Source organism: Thunnus maccoyii, chromosome 1 (genome assembly GCF_910596095.1).
Source record: "Thunnus maccoyii chromosome 1, fThuMac1.1, whole genome shotgun sequence".
Taxonomy (NCBI): domain Eukaryota; kingdom Metazoa; phylum Chordata; class Actinopteri; order Scombriformes; family Scombridae; genus Thunnus; species Thunnus maccoyii.
The window spans coordinates 26,045,791-26,064,327 of NC_056533.1; the positions used below are offsets into that span (position 1 = coordinate 26,045,791).

General features: G+C 37.9%; 1 protein-coding gene across 1 annotated transcript; it reads right to left on the reverse strand.

Annotated features, from left to right (window-relative positions):
- Positions 1 to 1,571: 1,571 nt before the first annotated feature.
- On the reverse strand, positions 1,572 to 17,660 carry LOC121891171 (transmembrane protein 255B). The gene is made up of 9 exons (XM_042403992.1): positions 17,597 to 17,660; positions 16,451 to 16,593; positions 16,276 to 16,338; positions 7,675 to 7,764; positions 6,157 to 6,237; positions 4,954 to 5,039; positions 4,267 to 4,426; positions 3,427 to 3,573; positions 1,572 to 2,001 (listed from the first exon to the last, which is right to left on the reverse strand). The coding sequence occupies exons 1-9, from the start codon at positions 17,658 to 17,660 to the stop codon at positions 1,762 to 1,764; spliced, it is 1,074 nt and encodes a 357-aa protein (XP_042259926.1). The 3' UTR covers positions 1,572 to 1,761.
- Positions 17,661 to 18,537: the final 877 nt, after the last annotated feature.

The window sequence follows — 18,537 nt, forward strand, 5'->3', positions numbered from 1 at the left end:
CTTCTTCACTAGAGGGAATTTGATGATGTCTCATCAAGTACGAAACATCGGTCACATAATAACAAGCGGTTATATATAATAGGAGGTGGTACCACACTTACCAGTTATCAATACATAGTAAAATGTGGTAAAGTTGAGCTTGTGAGTTTTCCTATGAAAGCTCAGCATTCATGTTAAATGATGTTTTGACCCATCAAGAGTCCTCTAGTGGGTGCCATGCTGTGCCGTCATCAGTTCACTGGGACGACATTCTCTATCCCTGACCTAACTTTCCTTTAAGCTGCCTTTCAATCCTACTCTCACCTGAGCAAAGAGCAGATAATACAACTGACTTGATAAGGAAACTTCGTCTGAATACCAGTGGTCCACTCAGTTGTCCAGCCACCATCACTGTATTACTGGTTACACTACCAATAGCCACCAATTAGCAACCCCTTTGGTATAAGAAACTTTTCTTAACCAGTCCACCAAGTAAATTAAACAGGTGAAAACATCTAAGCAAGTCTCATTTACTGAAGACTGAGATTCAATCAAAAATCCTAAATGAACTAAATGAATCATTCTCGACTTGGAGGTTGAATGATTATTTTCATAACTGATTAATCTGCCTATTATTTTCTCAATTAATCATTTGGTCTATAAAACATCAGAAAACAGTAAACTATGTCACAATATTCTAGAGCACAAGGTGACTTCTTCAAATATCTTATTTTGTCCGACCTACAGTCCAAAACCAGAAAATATTCAATTATCTATAATGTAAAACCAAGAAAAGCAGCAAATTGTCACATTTAAAAACTCAGAGCCATCCTTTTTTTTTTTTTTGCATTTTAGCTTGAAAAATGATTTAAATGATTAATTTGAATATCAAAATAGCTGCTGATTAATTTTCTGTTGACTGACTAATCAACTAAATGGTGTAATAAAAGTGTAATACGTGTATTGAATTGAGCAGGAGAAAGTTTTATTGCTTATGAATTCAACTTTTTATTTGTAAGACAAAAAAACATTCTTCATTCAAAAGTTACAGTTAGTTACACTTTAAGGTGAAACAATACAATGATATATCACTTTATACTGGTAGTAAAAGTAATACTAGTGAAACTTTAAAACATGAGATTTTGTGAAAGCCCTTACTCCACATATATTTGTATGTGTTAGTGAATGTATGTTTATTTTATGGGTGCCTCTTAAATACATAAATGTATTTCATTGCAGCAGCTACAGCATCCCATCGCACAACAGTTAACATGCATCATCAATAATATATACACTATATGGACTTTAAAGTGCTCATTAAATGATTCACACAAACATTAAGTAACAGCAACATTAGCAACATTTACTCTCCCATTTGTATTTTAAAGAAAGCCCTTTAAATTGCTTGTACAGTAGTCAGTATAGTGAGACAATACATAGGAACACCTGTAATCAATCTACACAAATTATAACAGAAACATCTACCAGATCACTTATTTATATGTAACATGTAAGCGTCTAAAGGCCAGCTTGAGGCTTAACGAATACACATGAAATAACTTAATAATTTCTATATAAACACGCTACATAGCTATAAATTTGTCTCTCTTCAATGCATCTTATCAGACATGTAAATAGTAGCATCTATATCTAGTCTATAGTCTTGAAGCTCACTGAGTGTTTCCTGTCTACAAGGTCATCAACCAAACGTCTTGTGCTACTTCCAGTCTGACAAGGTCAAGACATTATTTTCCAACATGCCCCGTGTGTTTGGCTGAGGGCTCAGCAGGCGTACGGTGGAGGTTTCTCAAAGGGGCTGTAGGAGGATCCGTAGAGTACAGGAGCGTTGGGTGTCAGCATGTATCCTCCTGGTTCCTGGGTGCCTCCCTGAGGCTGCAGCTGGTTGGAAGCCTGAGAGGGCTGCTGGTTCTGGTTCTCCTCAGAGGGGCAGGAGGTGGTGGACGCGGGGCCTCCGTCAGGGATCAACTGGGGTGTAGCAGGTGTCTGGTAGTTGCTGTTGTGCTGTGGGAAAGAAAAGAGGTGTGGTAGGTTGGTTTGGCACATGGAAGTGCAGCCAAAAGATACCTAAAATTATTTCTGACATTTTTATGTGAGGTGTGGTGGAAGTTTATGTTCTTTGCCTTGGCTACCAGGCAGTCGGATGAAAACAGGAATGTCTAGTTTGGTTCTTCGGTAGCAGGCGCAGTAATAACAGCAGAGATTAGCCAACGTTAATAATAAATCAGTGTGGGACAAATCTCAGTCATCACAATACAAAACAAAGAGTCTACTGCCATGCTAGTGAATCTATGAGACTATACATAAACACAGTGGTGCTTTGAGGTAAATGTCAACATGCTAATGGTCAAAGGAGAGTAATTATACACACATCACATAGTTGCAAGGCTATTAAAGAGCAGCTTCAATGAAAAAAGTAGTAACGCCTGCACACTTACTCTGAACCACGAAATGTAATCAGATAGGACAATGTTTCGATCCTACTGGGATCTTCATCAGGTCAAAATGTTTGTAAAAATAGATACCACACCCATATTTATACATCCATGCACACCCAGAGGACACACAAGCTCTGTGATGACAGATGTGGTTAACCATCCAACATGCTAGTTTAGCACAGTGACGTTTGATATTTAAACATAAAGCACAGCTGAGGCTGATGAGTATGTCATTAGTTTTGTGAGTATTTAATTATAAACCAAAGTATTGGACAAACTGAAAGTTAAAGGATCACCACAGTTATTATAAATCATCCTGAGGGGAGACATGAATGTCTGTACAAAATTTCATGGAAATTCATCAGTAGTCGTTGAGATATTTCACTTCGTGCCAAAGTGGTGGACTGACTGCCATCCATAAAGTCATGGCGCCAGTGTGGCTAATAAATACTAGAAGGCAACAGCTGATTTAAGGTGATTGGCTCGATTATCTCATGTCATGGTTTACTTTATGATTCATGATTCATATATCATAAATCTGGCCTTTCAGTTTTCAACAAGTTCTCGGGCTCCTTTCCAACCATCATAAAACATAATCCCTGTTTAATGTGAAAAAACATCCAGTGCAATAGTAAAATTGAGGATACATGTAGGTTTAGTTGACTTTTTGAAGGTGAATAGCTCAGTAGTGTAATGTGGCAGCAGTGCAGATTAATAGTTTTCTCTCTGTTCAAGCGCTTTGATGTTAGAGTCAAACAGCTGTGGTGGTCGGAGCAAAAATAACTGTGATCCAGTGCAGCTCATCTGGTTGCCAAACATCTGCAATGGAAGGGAAGATTAATTTTCACAGCAGACGTTTAGTCATGTTGGGATGAGCACAGGTATAAATGATAAAGCTGCTTCAGTGCTTTTCCTACTATGACAAGTCAGAATATCTATGGAAACAAAATATCTACAGTTTTGCTCATTTTGGTTTTGGTCTCAGCCCCACCTGCATGGGTATCGGGTAGTTGGGGTAAGCGGGCAGAGTCTGTCCTGAAGGACAGAAGCCAGCGTAGGTCAGCATGTGCTGGGTCGGGTTGTACAGAATGTGGGGTGGCGGTGCCGGGCTGGGAGCCATCTGAGGAGTAGGCTTCTGCTGCAGAAAACAGTCAAAATGCTTTGGATCAGATGCACCATTTACACACGAAACATGCACACTTCATTATGTAAGAGGTAATGAACTATGCATACTGCCTAATGTACTGTAGGAACAATAATCGTAAAATCAGGACCATTAAGATTAAACAAAATGAGATCAGAGTCGGAAAGAGCAGACAGTTTTTTAGTACTTCCATGTGTGAGCAGTTTTTGGAAAGGTAGTGAGACAAAAAGAGATCTGCACACACATAAGTCAATATCATGTTTCAAACCAAGTTTTTGATATAAGTAAAGTAACAGAGCAAAAACAAGAAAGGCTCAATCTGAATTGTTCAAGCTCCGGTGACAGATGTTGTAGATTGTCGTTAAAATATACTCCTAAATGCGCACATACAGGCAGGAAACAGATGCTGGGGATTTTATACTGTTCAGTGTCAGATATGTGGCCTGTAGACAATGAGGAAAAGTTACTATTATTTTATATGAAGCGCTCCTGGGGATAATAAAAAGCCTTCAGCAGGGAGCCGAATGTATCAGCCAAGCAATATTAAAAGTCTTATATTTAGCTCAGGAGTCAGACCTGCCTGTCTGATGCGGTTGAGTGTGACTTTTTAAATTGCTTTTTAGCAAAGACACACTCCAGTTTTCCCTCTCTTCTTTTGAGTAACAATTGTTCCTGACGTCTGCTCACCATGTCCTTGTACGCTCCGAGGATGGCGGCGTTGATGATGCCCAGGAACAGGCCAATCACATTGAGTACCACTGAGGCCCAGAGCAGACGGTGCAGGTGGATCACATCCCAGCAGCTGCTGACCCCAGTGAACTCGTAGTACTGTGTGTGGTACTCTGTGCTGGAGGAGGAAGAAAGCAGGGTGACGATAATACAACTCCGTGCTGCTAAGGATGAGCTGGACCACCATATCTGCATTTTCCACCATTTTTTCTTTCATTCCTTCCACATTTAGTCACGTTTTTTGGACTGTTTGGAAAGACCTTTCATTTCAGTGTGGTTGTTGTAAAATCCAAACTCCGTGTTTTGAAATATGGCTTCCAAATGGCGTTTTTTATATGAAAGGAAGTGCTGAATTTTTTGCCTTCTAAGTGTTTTTTTCCCCCAAGTCTGTATCTACAGTTTTTGTCAGCCAACTCTAAAATCGGGGATTCTGTTTTCACAGCAGTCACTGCTTTCTACTATATTATTATCCAAGTTTTATAACATACTTGTCAGAAATGAATAAATAATAAACCTGTTCAGAAAGTTTGGAAGTTAATCTAAAAATATCTGCTTGTGTAAATGCATTAAGTACAGGCGATTTGGTGATAATGAGTTAAAATATGTAAAACTACATGTTTAGTCTTTGCTTCTGGACCGTCTCACCTCTCACAGTTGTAAAGGTAGCAGCAGTAGCAGGTGTCACTTCTCAGTTTCAGCTTGCAAGCTTTGTCAAATGAACGGCACGTCACCTGCACAGGCAGAGGTTTGATGGGTTAACGCAGTTCTTAGATACATCCGTTTAGACTAATAAATACTTTTTTAAAGCTTTATTTAACAAACCAAAATACAAAATCTTAGACATTTCAGCTTGAGAATAAATAACATACAGTACAACAAGGGAAATTGCATGTCAGAAATGTTTTTTATTTTTAAAGAGACTTCATGTGATGCTTGGAAATGCTTTTTTGTGTGTTTCAAACATTCTTGACCTTTTTTTTGCAGGTAATTGATTTCAATGTAATAAGATAATTTGAAACCAAAAAGACTTTGAAATTTAGGGTAGTTTTAAAAAAAAGAAAATTAATATGTGAAATCCGCCTAATAATATAACAAAATTATTCCTATGTTTGGTGGAAGAATTACAATCAAAGTACGCAATAATGTCTACATTTTTCTTAGCTGTATACTGTAACATACTGTATATCCTCTAAATATTTCTCCAAATCTTTCCAAAACATCAGGGAAATTCAGAGTCATAGAATAAATCTATTAATGACTCTTAATGACTCTGTCCAAAAAGTACAACTGTTGTATCTACGTCGGTAAATCTTCCATCAGACTGTTACAGGAATATATTTTGAGAAGGATTTTTAAATTAATTTCTTTAACTTAATTGGTTATACAGAATTTAAAGTATGTAAGACAAGCTCTTTTTGACAAATAAATACATGATCAGTAGGAAACTGTTTACATGTCTTTATCTCATTTCCAGAACTTAATATATTTATTTTGAATTTGGTGTGATGGAGAGTGATTTAGATGCGGTTGTGTGCAGATTATACATACGTCAGTGAGCCAGTAAATCTCTGCAGTAACATTATTTGACCACTAGATGCTACTACACACTTAGTGAAAGCCCCTAAAAGGGTGCAAGAAAACACAATATGGTGATCTTACATCAACTCAAAAATACAGTTTGTCCAGTAAGACGCAGATATAACGCAGAGTGTAAGATGAGGACAATTTAAAGGTGATCTGAAAGTGTGTGGAAACCATATATTGGACTGTGTTTTAAAAGTGTATATGTTAATACAACAGAGACAATGTGTGTGTGTGTTTGTGTGTGTGTGTGTGGTTGAGACTCACCTCTGTATAGTAGCTGTCGTAGGCATAGCCGAATCCACTGGCGTAAAAGTCACACATGTCCTCCTGTAAGGGCCTTATATCCTGTGTGTAAAAGATTATTTGTTCAATATTATTTAATCAATATATTGTTAACAGTATTATTCCACCACAGAACTGTGATCTAATTTTTTTTCTTCATCATTAGTGTCCTCTCTTAGAGTAAATCTCTTGTTTTAAGGGTCTTGGTGAAACACTTGTGTGTCGTGTAAAGCTACGTGTGAGTGAATTTGAACCCTGGCTTGTGTTATTCTGTCCATCCTCTTCCTGTTTCTCTGTCACTGCAGCAGTGAAGTTTTACAACATGTGCCTGCTCACAAAAAAAACAGAAAAAAAAACAGAAAAAAAACGTCCAGTGCACCGGACAAAACCTCCTGCATCAAATGTCCCTGGACTTTATATAATGTGGGAAGTCATAAAATCATTTTCATTGTCCAAGGCTTGAAGGTGCAATAAATATGATTTTTTACTGCTCTGTGAGCAAAAAATAAATATATCTGCAGGAGCATGATAGCATTGTTGATCAATATCAGTGACTCACTGCCAGCTGCTGAGAGGTCCGGCTTTTTAAACTCTCTCTCTCTCTCTCTCTCTGGTCCATCCATACTCATTAAGACTCTCATTAAAATTAATTAAGCTGATGTGACAAACGGAGGTGCACTGGTGTTCATGTTCACACACCCAGAACATCTTAAGGAAGCAACGCTTACCTTATCTGACCCTCTCTGCATGTTCAGTTCATTCCTGCATAAACCAGCTCAGGTATTTGCACAATTTAAGTTTCATACATTTGTTCTGAGAGTTTGAAATTGTCATCATGGGGACAAATGATGTGTTCGTAAAATGAAAATGTACAGTAAATGAAGCTATTTGAGTTTTCTTCCTTATGAATACAAAGAAATACAAACATGGTCTAACAGTGAAAATACTTTAGGAGGAAAATGAGAAAGAAAATCTGTTGATGAATTGCTTTTGTGTGAAAGTTTTGACTGATACTGTGTGTATATATCAAATTGCAACAGACTATTGCAAGGACATTTCCTGGGAAATCACTTCTTAATTGACAAAATATAAAATATACATCTTTAGATGTTGCATATTCTGTGTATTTATTTGCATCATGAATGCAAAAGTTTTCTGTGACTAGGAGAACAGTGGGGAGACATTTTTAATCAGCCCTGCTCTGCTGAATGTTGCAGCTCTCTGCAGGTCAGACTCTTATATTTGTTGGTCAGGTCCACCTGTTGGGCAGTGAGATGTGATGTTGCTGACTGTTCTGTTTCATCAGGAGAGCCTGACCTTACTGAATGTGTCTGTACAAATCTCAGCCTGCATTTCTGCAAAGAGAACTTCTGTATCTGTTAAAGTTTGGTGTGTAAGTGTGTGTAGGGGGTTATTTACACAAAAAAATTGTGAATTAGTTTCTATTTCTTTTTATATCTGTGCAGACACGTGAATAATACTTCTATAAGTGATACTTACAATGAACTCTGAAGCGATGATCCCGTCCACGATGGCACAGAAGAAAGACGCAATGACTCCGATGCTGACGAAGATGATGGCTGCCATGAGCTTGGAGAGAGAAGAGGGTAGGGTCATGAAAAAATATTTTGGAACAAACACAAAAGTACAATGAAGTATCACCAGAGTAGAAAAGTAGCAGAGAATTAATGAGATTTGCAGCTTGTGATTTACATTTTTGATCATCAATTCATAACTAAAAGATAATTACATAAGAAACGACTGAAGAAACTGAGAGCGAGCATGCTTATAACTGAATACATGGATTTTGAGTATTTGATTATTGATTTTAATGAATATGTCATATTTCATGGTACATACAGTGAACATTTTTATATAAAATACACACACACACACATATATGTAAGCTTCTCTGCTGGTCCTGTTTGGTCAGCTGCAGCGTCTGGGCTGCAGGACAATAAATGAAATGTACGACTTCTTGCTCTGCCAGCGCAGAGGTGCTTTGTGGGTAATTTATGGGGAAAGAGGCAACATGCGGGGACAGAGGGACGGACTTTTGTACCAGCAAGGTCAATCTAATTCTCCCAATCTGATACACACACATACATACACACACACACACACACACACATACAGGACTGGACAGAGTAAATCCATATTGTTGCTTATAACATCCACTCACACATTACAGGAAATTAAAATATGTAACAGCATCATCAGTCAAAAATTGCATCACTGATGACAAAACCCAAATCTTTACTTTTCATCTGGTGACACACACCTGCTTCCTCCACATAGCTTTTACTGTAAGACAAAGTAATTTTCTGATAACACACACACACACACAGACACACCAACAGACGCAGCTGTCTGGTCACAGATCACAGATGTCTAATCATAAACTTTATCTCTAAGCATCGTTTACTGTCTGTTCAATCATTCCTTCCGGACTGAACCCCCTGTACTGAAACAAGAAATGAAACACACTACATTTTTTTTCTTTCCATCTACTGTATCTATGAATCTAAAATGTTACGCGGCTTACATCAGTTTATCCCACAAATTAAGAGAAAAAGGTAAAAGGTTGATTCATTAGGGACTTTATTACCATTTCAATGATCTCTGATGACATTCAAGATCCTCCCTCTTTCCTGATTGGCAATTCAAATATACATAAATGATGTCGACGGACTCGGCTCATCATACCACAACTTTCTTGTTTGGATTATTTTAATAATTTACAGTTGATGATCCTGAAGCTGCACAAGTGATCTCTTGTGAGACTCAGAGAAGATATTATTTTGGATGATAATCAGAAGTCAAATAATTTCCCAAACATTCCTTATTGTCTGTTTCTTGATCCCAAAGTTGCATTGACAATGGACGTGAGACCAAAAACAGACTGTTCAGTTGATTATGTTTGTGTCGCAGAACAAAAACTAATGACTTTGTTCTAATGTTCATCTTGCAGCAATAGAAGTTTAAATCTAAAAGCAAGAATATAAAAGGCTGTAATGTTTGTTGGGGGATTTTGTTCCATTAGAATAAAGAAAGAATTTTGCTTCACTTTTATATAAAAAGTTAATATAAAATGTGTCATTCCACATAGGCTGCATTTCAATCACACGTATACAAGTAACAGATTTATTATCTTCACAGCAGCAGTTTGCTGTGAGATTAGGCTCATCAGCAGGATGAACGGTTAAAGGCCCTGCACACCTGCACAGGTGTTTTCACTTATTCTGGCTGATTAGACTTCTGCTCAGGTTGAAGTTGGGTGAAACAGGTGCATCAAAACACCTGAGTGTGACTTAAATGTCAATCAAGCACAGACTGTACATGCACTTGATTAAATACTATGTTTTTATGCATTTTTTTTGATAAACATGCCTCAATCCAGTGGTGTAAATGTTTAAACATAAACTGATGGAATTCACATGATGAAATTTTATTCAGGTTAATTACTAACTAACCTGGTTGGAAATATTTACCTCAACATGTGGGAATAACGTAGTAGAAATATAGATTAAAACAAGGGCATTTTTAAATTGATTTCCCTCAACAAAGTGAAATAAGAGCCAGGCTTTTTTTTCGGGGTGGGTTTTTATCTGCCACTGGCCCAGACTCTCCACTTCATTAGCGGTTTAAATGACTCTGCTTTTATGGGCTGCAAGTGGGAGATGAGGCCAGCAGCGGAGACAATAGAGCCTGACAACTGCATTACTTCACATTACCTTAGCACCAGCTGCCAGCACATAAAACACCTCAACACACTCTGTCACCCAAAAGCCCCTGAACCTCCCCCAATAAAACTGGAGGAGTGAGAGAAATCAAATACTGTAAAAGATTAAAGACGCACAGAGATATAGTAGATAGGAGTGGAGAAAGTAAGGAAATACACAAGACTCAAAGTTTTAGAGAAGAAAAGACATCAGTGAAAAAGAGATAAAGACACAGAGATTAATTTTATAAGAGTCAGTAAAGATACCAATCAGGTTATGTAACTAAAGTTGCTGACTGCTGCAAGGTCTTCTTCCTCTGCTCAGTGGTCCAGTGACCAATCACAAGCAGCTGGACACACTGGTAATAAGGACTGAACGCTGGGTAAAATACGTCCCTTTTAAAAGGTTCACCGTTCTGCTCTTCAAGCCACAAGGTGACCAAAAGGACGGTAGTCTGTGAAATATAGGCAGTAACTACAGAGGAGTCTCCTGGAGCAGAGAACATGAGCTACATGAAGCGTTTAGTCATAAAGAAATCTTACAGTGTATCGAGGCAGTGAAGCTTGTTATAGGAGCCAGCAGGATAAGTGTAGATAGGAAGGGAGTTTGGGTTTTTCTTTTTTTTTACAGAAAGAATTTCATGCTCCACAATCCTTTTAAACATTTTAGAGATAGGACAAAATGAAAAAAGGTGATACGGGTCATTAAGATTTTTCAACCTTTATCCAAGAAATGTCAGAAAAGCACAAATGTTTTACGTTCAACACAGTCATATTCATAAAGAGCGCAATGTCCTAAAACTGACAATGTATTAAAATTGAGAGAAATAGAAAACAGGTGTCACTGTAGTTTTCTCTAATTTTGTGGTAATTTTTCTTAAAAACAGTGCTGTGATTTTTTTTGTGATTTTGAAAAATAGGTGATACCACACCAGAGTGAGCATGTGGTGCATTACTCATGAAATCGGTGGACAGAAAGTGAGGGTCACACTCATAAAGTTTCATTGATTATAGTCAAGTCAAGCCAATTTTATTTGTATAGTCCAATCTCACAAATCATAGAGTTGCCTTAAGGGGCTTTACAATCTGTACAACAATACAGCATCCTCTATCCTTAGACGTTGATTCAAATGAGGAAAAACTCCATAAAAAACACTTTGACAGGGAAAAAATGGAAGAAACCTCAGGAAGAGCAACAGAGGGGAGGATTATTCTTCCAGGATGGACGGACATGCAGTAATAGATGTTGTGTTTACAGAACAGACCTGAAAGCACTATTACAGAAATACATCAAAGAAAAACAGGATGACAAAGTTATAGATGGATTGATAAGAAGAAATATACTTTGATATAAAACTAGATTATCTTCAGTGTAACTGTAAATCAATTTACAGGACATCAATATATAGTATATATTTGTATGTATCTACTGTACATACGCAAGACACAATGTTGTTCAATCAATGTGAAAAATTTCTATAGGCAACTCTATGTGTCTATTCAGTAAGTGAATTATAAATATAAGCTTATTTGCTTATGTAAACAACTCATAACTACTTAAACCATAACATCAAATAAACATGATATATAATTAAGTCAATATAAACATCTTAACATGCTAGATGATCTATTTCTATACCAGAGAGCATTAATCATTTGATCGTTTTAAACTGTTGAATACATGTTGTGCTCTTCAGTAAATATGTAAAGATATTTTTGCTGAGTGTGACCTTTCCATCCATTGCTTCACACAGGACGCCATAAAAATGACAATATGATCATTTTAAAAATGCACTCAAGGACATTAAACTTAGTGTGTTTTATGGCTGTTATGTTTTTTTTTTTTCTTTTGTTGTTTTTCTTTGGCTTTTAACTTTTGTTATTTTCATTTATTTTTTTTCACTTGTCATTCATCGTTACTTAAAAATCCCCTCCAGACATGGTTTAACATGGAATAATAATGTGCATCTGATATGGTTTTTCTGTAAAAAAAAAAAAAAAAAAAGTTCTATTACTGCATTAAAATCCTTAAAATTACATCTCCTGATTCTCCCTCATTGAAAAATCCAGAATCTATAAATATGCAAATATTTTTCATTTCAAAAGTTCAACTGTTAGATACAAAATGTCTCCTACTTCACTGAAAAGTCCATTCTCTGTGTATGTGCACTAGAGGCTTCAAGTTTCCGCATCACACTTGTGTGAGTTGCATACTGGACCAGGATTGGTTCCTAACTAGTTGTGATGTCACAAATCATGCTCGTAGGTTCACACCTTAAACTCAGATTTAAGGTGAGCGCAGAGAAACTTTCACTTTCAGCAGATGAATGAAAAAACAGCTTCTAGTGTCAAACTGCACATACATCATTCTGCACGGTGAAGCTCAAACATCCAACTGCAGGAACAAGAGGAAAAACACATTTTTGACTGGAAGGGGATTTTAAATTTTAATCCTAGTCTCCATTGTGGGAAAAGCTTCATGTCAGATTTGTACATCTAGGAGTCAAACTGGAAACTGAACTCATCACTTCTTCAACCGTTTACACCTCAAACTGCATCAAACCGTCCACCTGCTGCTTTATGAGGTCAGAGGGGCAAAGGGCCGTGAGATCCAGGAAGTAAGAGATGCTTCAGAGCTCTCAGATGTCGCGTGGCATTGTGGTACGGCTCGTTGTCCTTTAATGAGCGACCTCGCTCTGCCAGCCGGCTCTCACGTTACAGTGTGAGGGAAGAAGACACCCGTGTGTGAGAGCGAGTATTGTGCCACATGTCCCTGTCACAGACACTGAAGACCAGCGGCGGCAGTGTGGCAGCGATCACACCATTAAAGTTTAAAGCACAGGACTGGGAGCGATGGCGCAGAGGCAGATAGATACAGCGGACAGTGAATGTCTTTGTCTCTGTATCTTCACTCTGTATTCACACATTTACAGCCACACACACACACACACACACACACACATATACACCTGCAAAAACCTGCAGGAAGTACTGGACTTTTTAAAAAACTCTTCATCTTTGTTAAGTGATGGTTCATTTTGAGTTATGTAAGAATACTCATGCGCACACACACACACACACACACACACACACACACACACACACACACACACACACACACACACAGAGTTTCCACATGTGTGAACAGCTCCAGGAAGACTATCTATGTAGACTGGATTAGACTCGATACACTGTAACGTAACGTAAGACAAAAGTGATCCGACCAGGTACAACGACACCTTGGATGCCACATGAAAAATTTACAACACACACACACACACACACACACACACACACACACACATTCTCATATACCACGGTCATGGAGACAGGTGGAGGGAACATGTTTATATCTCCACCACACCACAATCTTGTCTATAAAAGTGTCTTTAAACATCAGGAAATGACTGTAAAGTAAGTGCAGTGCTCAGAGATAAATCCTGATAAAAATGACTTCTGTTTCTCCTCCATATTTATGCTCCTAACTACAGCTACACAGTGTAAATAGAGTATAAAACAAATGATACAAATTGAGTGGACTGTCAACACCCTATTTTGAAAAGAAATCATTCATTTATGTAGGATTTTTCTGACATTAAAATGAGAAGATGGATGTAGAAAATATCTCCCCCACTAAAAGTTTTCTTCAAATTGCCTCTAAGAAAAAAATGTATGTGTATAGTACAAATGTATTGATTAGAAACTAGAGCTGTGTAACAAATCCATACCACATACTAATTCTGCACATTAAGTATTACATACTAATGGTCATGTTTACTGTTTTAGCAGAAAGTTTACAAAAAAATCAGCTGTGAGTGCGTCTACATGCACACGAGTATCCTGGTTTTGATTCTTATCCTGTTGTGTCTTGATACCTCAACATTTCAGCCTCTCATTTCTCTACCAACAGAAGAATGGTGAGAAACCTGAATCAGGTGTTTACATGCCACAGTGTCCTGGTTTCTATAGGAGGACTCCACATAGTATATCAAGGCTTCTAAAAACCTGGACCAACAGCACATAACCAGGATACTCATATAAACACACTCGATGAAACTCCACAAAGAGAAGGCAAAATGTCTTTGTTAAGATTAAACACTTATTTCTGTTTTCTCACCACCACCCACAAGTAATTTAAAAAACTGTCTGATTTGAGTTTGAACACACTTACTCAAAACCTGCTTAGAATTAGTATGTATTGTAGGTTTTGAGCACACCACATTTTTCCAGAATGCAAATAGAAATGGAGGACCTAAGAAGACAAAGAATAACTAAAACATTTCTGGAAAAACATATTGTACATTTTCTAGAGTTGCAGTTTATTGCCTTTTGCACAGCATATGTATCATAGCATTTCCTGTTAGTATAAAACAGTTAAAGGACAGGTTCACAGTTTTTGGAGTCTGTCCTAAAACAATATTCAGGTGCCCCGTATGGACACCAGACTGTTGTTGATTCTCATAGACTAACTGGCACTACACTATACTATAAAGATCAGTATATAATGTATACAGTCAGTATGTAGTTTGGGAATGGGACACAACTAAGGACTCCTAATCTGAAGTTTCTGTGTCACTGGTGTTCACTTAACACAGTCAGGCACACGCTGGTTTTATATACTGTGAATGTGATACTGAGGATACTACTTAAATGACACAGAGGAACAGTTTCAGCTTCTGGTTGCCCTGCAGTCACTTATTTGCACTTGTTGATTTGACTGTTATGAGGAAAACACTGACTGGAGGTCAGTTTTATGCAGATTTAATTCCTAGACACATGTAAAGTTCTCAAACTGGGGTCCAGGGACGTTCAGATATATATTTTCCCCTTTAACTACTCAGATCAGATGTTTCACTCTCTACACTTAGATTGTAACAGAAGGTAATAATCCTTTGTCTCTACTCCAGAGTCGTTGACATGATAACTTTTGAACCTCCTGTGTCCCCGTCTGAAATAAAGCATCCCTGTCAGCAACTGACCAATACTAATTCAATTCCCCCTCTTGTCATTGAACTCCAAAGCCAATCACATTCACTTCCCTCGACCACAAATCCAGTCACGTACACACTGACCCGGGCACAAGGACCAAGAGCACATTACGCCGCCATCAAATAATCAGATTTGCTTCTTGCTCATAATAGAGCAATTTCCTGTAAAACTGTTCAGTGAATTTGCAAAGTCTGTAACATAATCCTTTAATTTATGGTATATATATGTCCTGTTTTCCAGGAACAAATGCCTTTTTTTTTAGAAGGTGAATACTGTGAAGCTCAAAAAGCTTACAGAAGTCACCTTGAGAGCGCAAACATAAGGTTGAAATGTAAGTTTTTGTCATAAGAAGACATTAGTTTTTCACCAAAGGGGACAAGAATCACATTCCTTAAAGCCTCGTAGGTTTTTCAACCTGAATTCTTTACATCGACTTGCAATATTCTTCTTCTCCTGTTTTATTTCTGCATGTCTACGTTCTACGCCACCAACTGTCAATGTGTGGAACTAACTAACAGAGGTTCATTGTAAAAGAAATCTATTAATGTGCTGGCCTACTTAGTTGGCCACTTAAAAATGTTTCCAGCTGATATGAGAATACCCTAAAGCCATGGTTCCTAACCTTTTTTTGTATATGACCCTTTAAAACAAAGGAATGTCTACTCATGACCCCTCGTTACTGCTTACATATGCCTCCTGATTTTGAACAGTTACATTTATTTTATTCTTGTACACTGAAGATGTGAAAATATCCAGTAATTCATTCCAAAAGAAGCAAAGATTTGTATCTAAAAACAGAACATTTTATGTAGCAGAAATCTGGCATTTTTTGGTTTCTGTCCTGCGATCTCCTCGCAACCCCTCAAATTTATCTTGTGACCCCTTGTGGGGAATCTGACCCACAGGTTGAGAACCACTGCCATTGGCTTGACAGAACTGCATGATGCACAGCTTCGAAAGAATAATCATCAGAAAGTCTTTGCCACTTGACCCCCTACACCAAAGGATGTATACAGCTTTGAAAACCAACCAATCAGAGTATCAGAGGGCGTATAAAATAAAGATTTATCTGCGTTGATCTGTGTGCCTGCAGGGATCCGGGCAGATCTACACCTTTTTGTCATCATACTGTCCTATGTGAGCTAACAGCAGTCTTTTAAAGGTCATGGCAAAGGTTTAGAGAAGAGAAATTCGCCTACATCTGGCATTAAATAAAATACCAACCATGTCTGCAGCAATTATATTTGTTTACCTCCTGAGACTCTATGATGCCCATATATACAGTCTAAAGGGCTCTGAAGGGTCTAAATGAAGACCAAAAATGTGGATAATGAATGGAATAAATGTCATCATGTGATTTTAAATGTGTAACAACACAGGAACAGACTCACCATGGGTCTGCGGTTTTCCACCAGGTGGATGCCAACAATACCCAGAAACGCTCCGAAACTCAGCTGGATGTAGAAAGACATCAAAGCAGAAGAGTTCAAGGATTCAGACATCATCAAAGTGTTGAAGAAGGTTATAATCATAACTGTATTGAGATGGGAGTTGGCTGTCACTCACGGTGATGCCTGGGTAATATCCAGCTACAGGCACGTTGTCGGTGCGAGTGGCAGAGACCAGACCCACAGCCAGAACCACCAGAGCCAGAGCCAGCAGAGCCACAGTCACCCATAGAGCCGTTTTCCTGCGCCGCAGGTAGTGATCTGAGGACAGACAGGTGCACAGGACTGACCTCAGGACATTCATTAAACAACATGCCAGTTCAACGTGCTTTACATAAGATATAAAAGACATTAAGACAAGATATAAAAGAAACACAACACAAGATAAAAAGACAAAACAGTAAATAAAATAGAAGATAATAATAAGATAAAACAGAAGAAGACTGGAGAATAAAATGACAGGGCAATTCAAAATATGAATAAAAAGCCCAAAATTTAATCATGTGCCAACTTTGACCTTAAACTTTAACCCCTCTGAACACCAGAGACAATATGCTGACAGTTAGAGCTGCAACAATTAGTCCATTAATATATTAATAAATCAATAGAAAATTAGTCCGCAACTATTTTAATGACTGAATAATTGTTTTAGTCATTGCTTAAAACAAAAATGCCAAATATTTGCTTTCTGCAGCTTCTCAAATGTGGTGATCTAAAGCTTTACAGTGTCATACAGCTTTGGGTTTTGGACAAAAGAAGACATTTGAAGACGTCATCATGAGCTTTAAAAAGTTTTAACTGGCATTTTTCACTATTTTGTCAATCAAGGGAGTATCTGCAGATTCACTGATAGTGAAAATAAGATCATTTTACTGTACTGTTCTTTAATTTCTCTTATAAGTCCTTTTCCTGGCAAGTGAGCTGTTGTTTCTAACAGAAGCCCATGGACACATGTATTTTTGTGTCATGTAAAAGAGCAAAACTTTCTTTTAGAATTAAATGAACTCTGACAAAGTGTCCTCAGTTTGGGAGATTTACTTTGCAATCTTTTTTCTTACAAATGCTTCCAGGCTATAAACACAGAAACATCTCCTACGCATAGAGTTTAAGTGCACAACATTTAATGAAAGCACAAAAAACATACTTCATGTTGTTGTCAGTGACATTAAAGTAGCAGAACATTAAACACCTCTCTGTACAGTCTGGCTGTGATCTCAGCATGAAACTTAATTTATCTGGAGAACAGGTTGTGAACACAGTGTACCTGCAGGATCCAGTATTTCTGGCGTTGTTTGCTGAGTTGTCTGCTGGGTTTCTGGCTGCTGCATTTCCATTCAGTCAGGTTGAATTAGCTGTAAATGAAAGAGACGATCAGGCAGCTGAGACAACGTCCGCTTGTAGTGTTTCAATGGAGTCCCCGTTGATTCACAGAGTCCACATCCTCCACTTAGACACCAAACCAGAAATAAGAAGAGAGTTTATTATAACTCAAACATCTTCTCTTTTTTAATTAATAAGAGTGTTCACCACAGCTGACTCTGAACTCAGATGGACTCAACTTTTCTTGAAGCCTGAGAGAAAGAAACAGAGAGAGAGAGAGAGAGAGGGGGGGGGAGAGAGAGAGAGACCAATCAGCTGCATTCACCTCAGTGATCAATTATTTATGATTATTTGTGTATCTTACATAAGTTTGATTCAGCTCAGATTTTGGATGCACATTGAAAAGACTTAGAGTGTGTGTCATAGCCTCTGTGCTGCCAAATAAACAGGTGGATAAAGTGAGTTTTTGGAGGGTTTTTATGTCTGTATGCTGCAGCTCTAACTGCTGACTGCTCATGATGCTGCAGCCTGGATGAGGAAGATGAGTTTACAGCTCCCTCCATAGGCACATATGTGAAGAACAGGTCACACACCCAGCTTTACGTCCATGAAGGTATCTGGAAATTGCCACTCGTCCTATTTTTTTTTAAAATTATCTTTTAAATATTCAAATGAACATACAAGACAAATATTTGTACGACTGTGATGGTTGTGATACATCGGTGGTGGAGGAGAAGTTTTAACGAAAAGGATGTACTTTCATTTAATTTCACCCATTCTGAGAAGCTTTCAGTCTTTTTTTAGGTGACAGCTATCATTGTTACATGCACAAAAAGGTGTGTGTCCTGGCTTTCATCTAATGTGTGTATTTTTAATGATGATTTA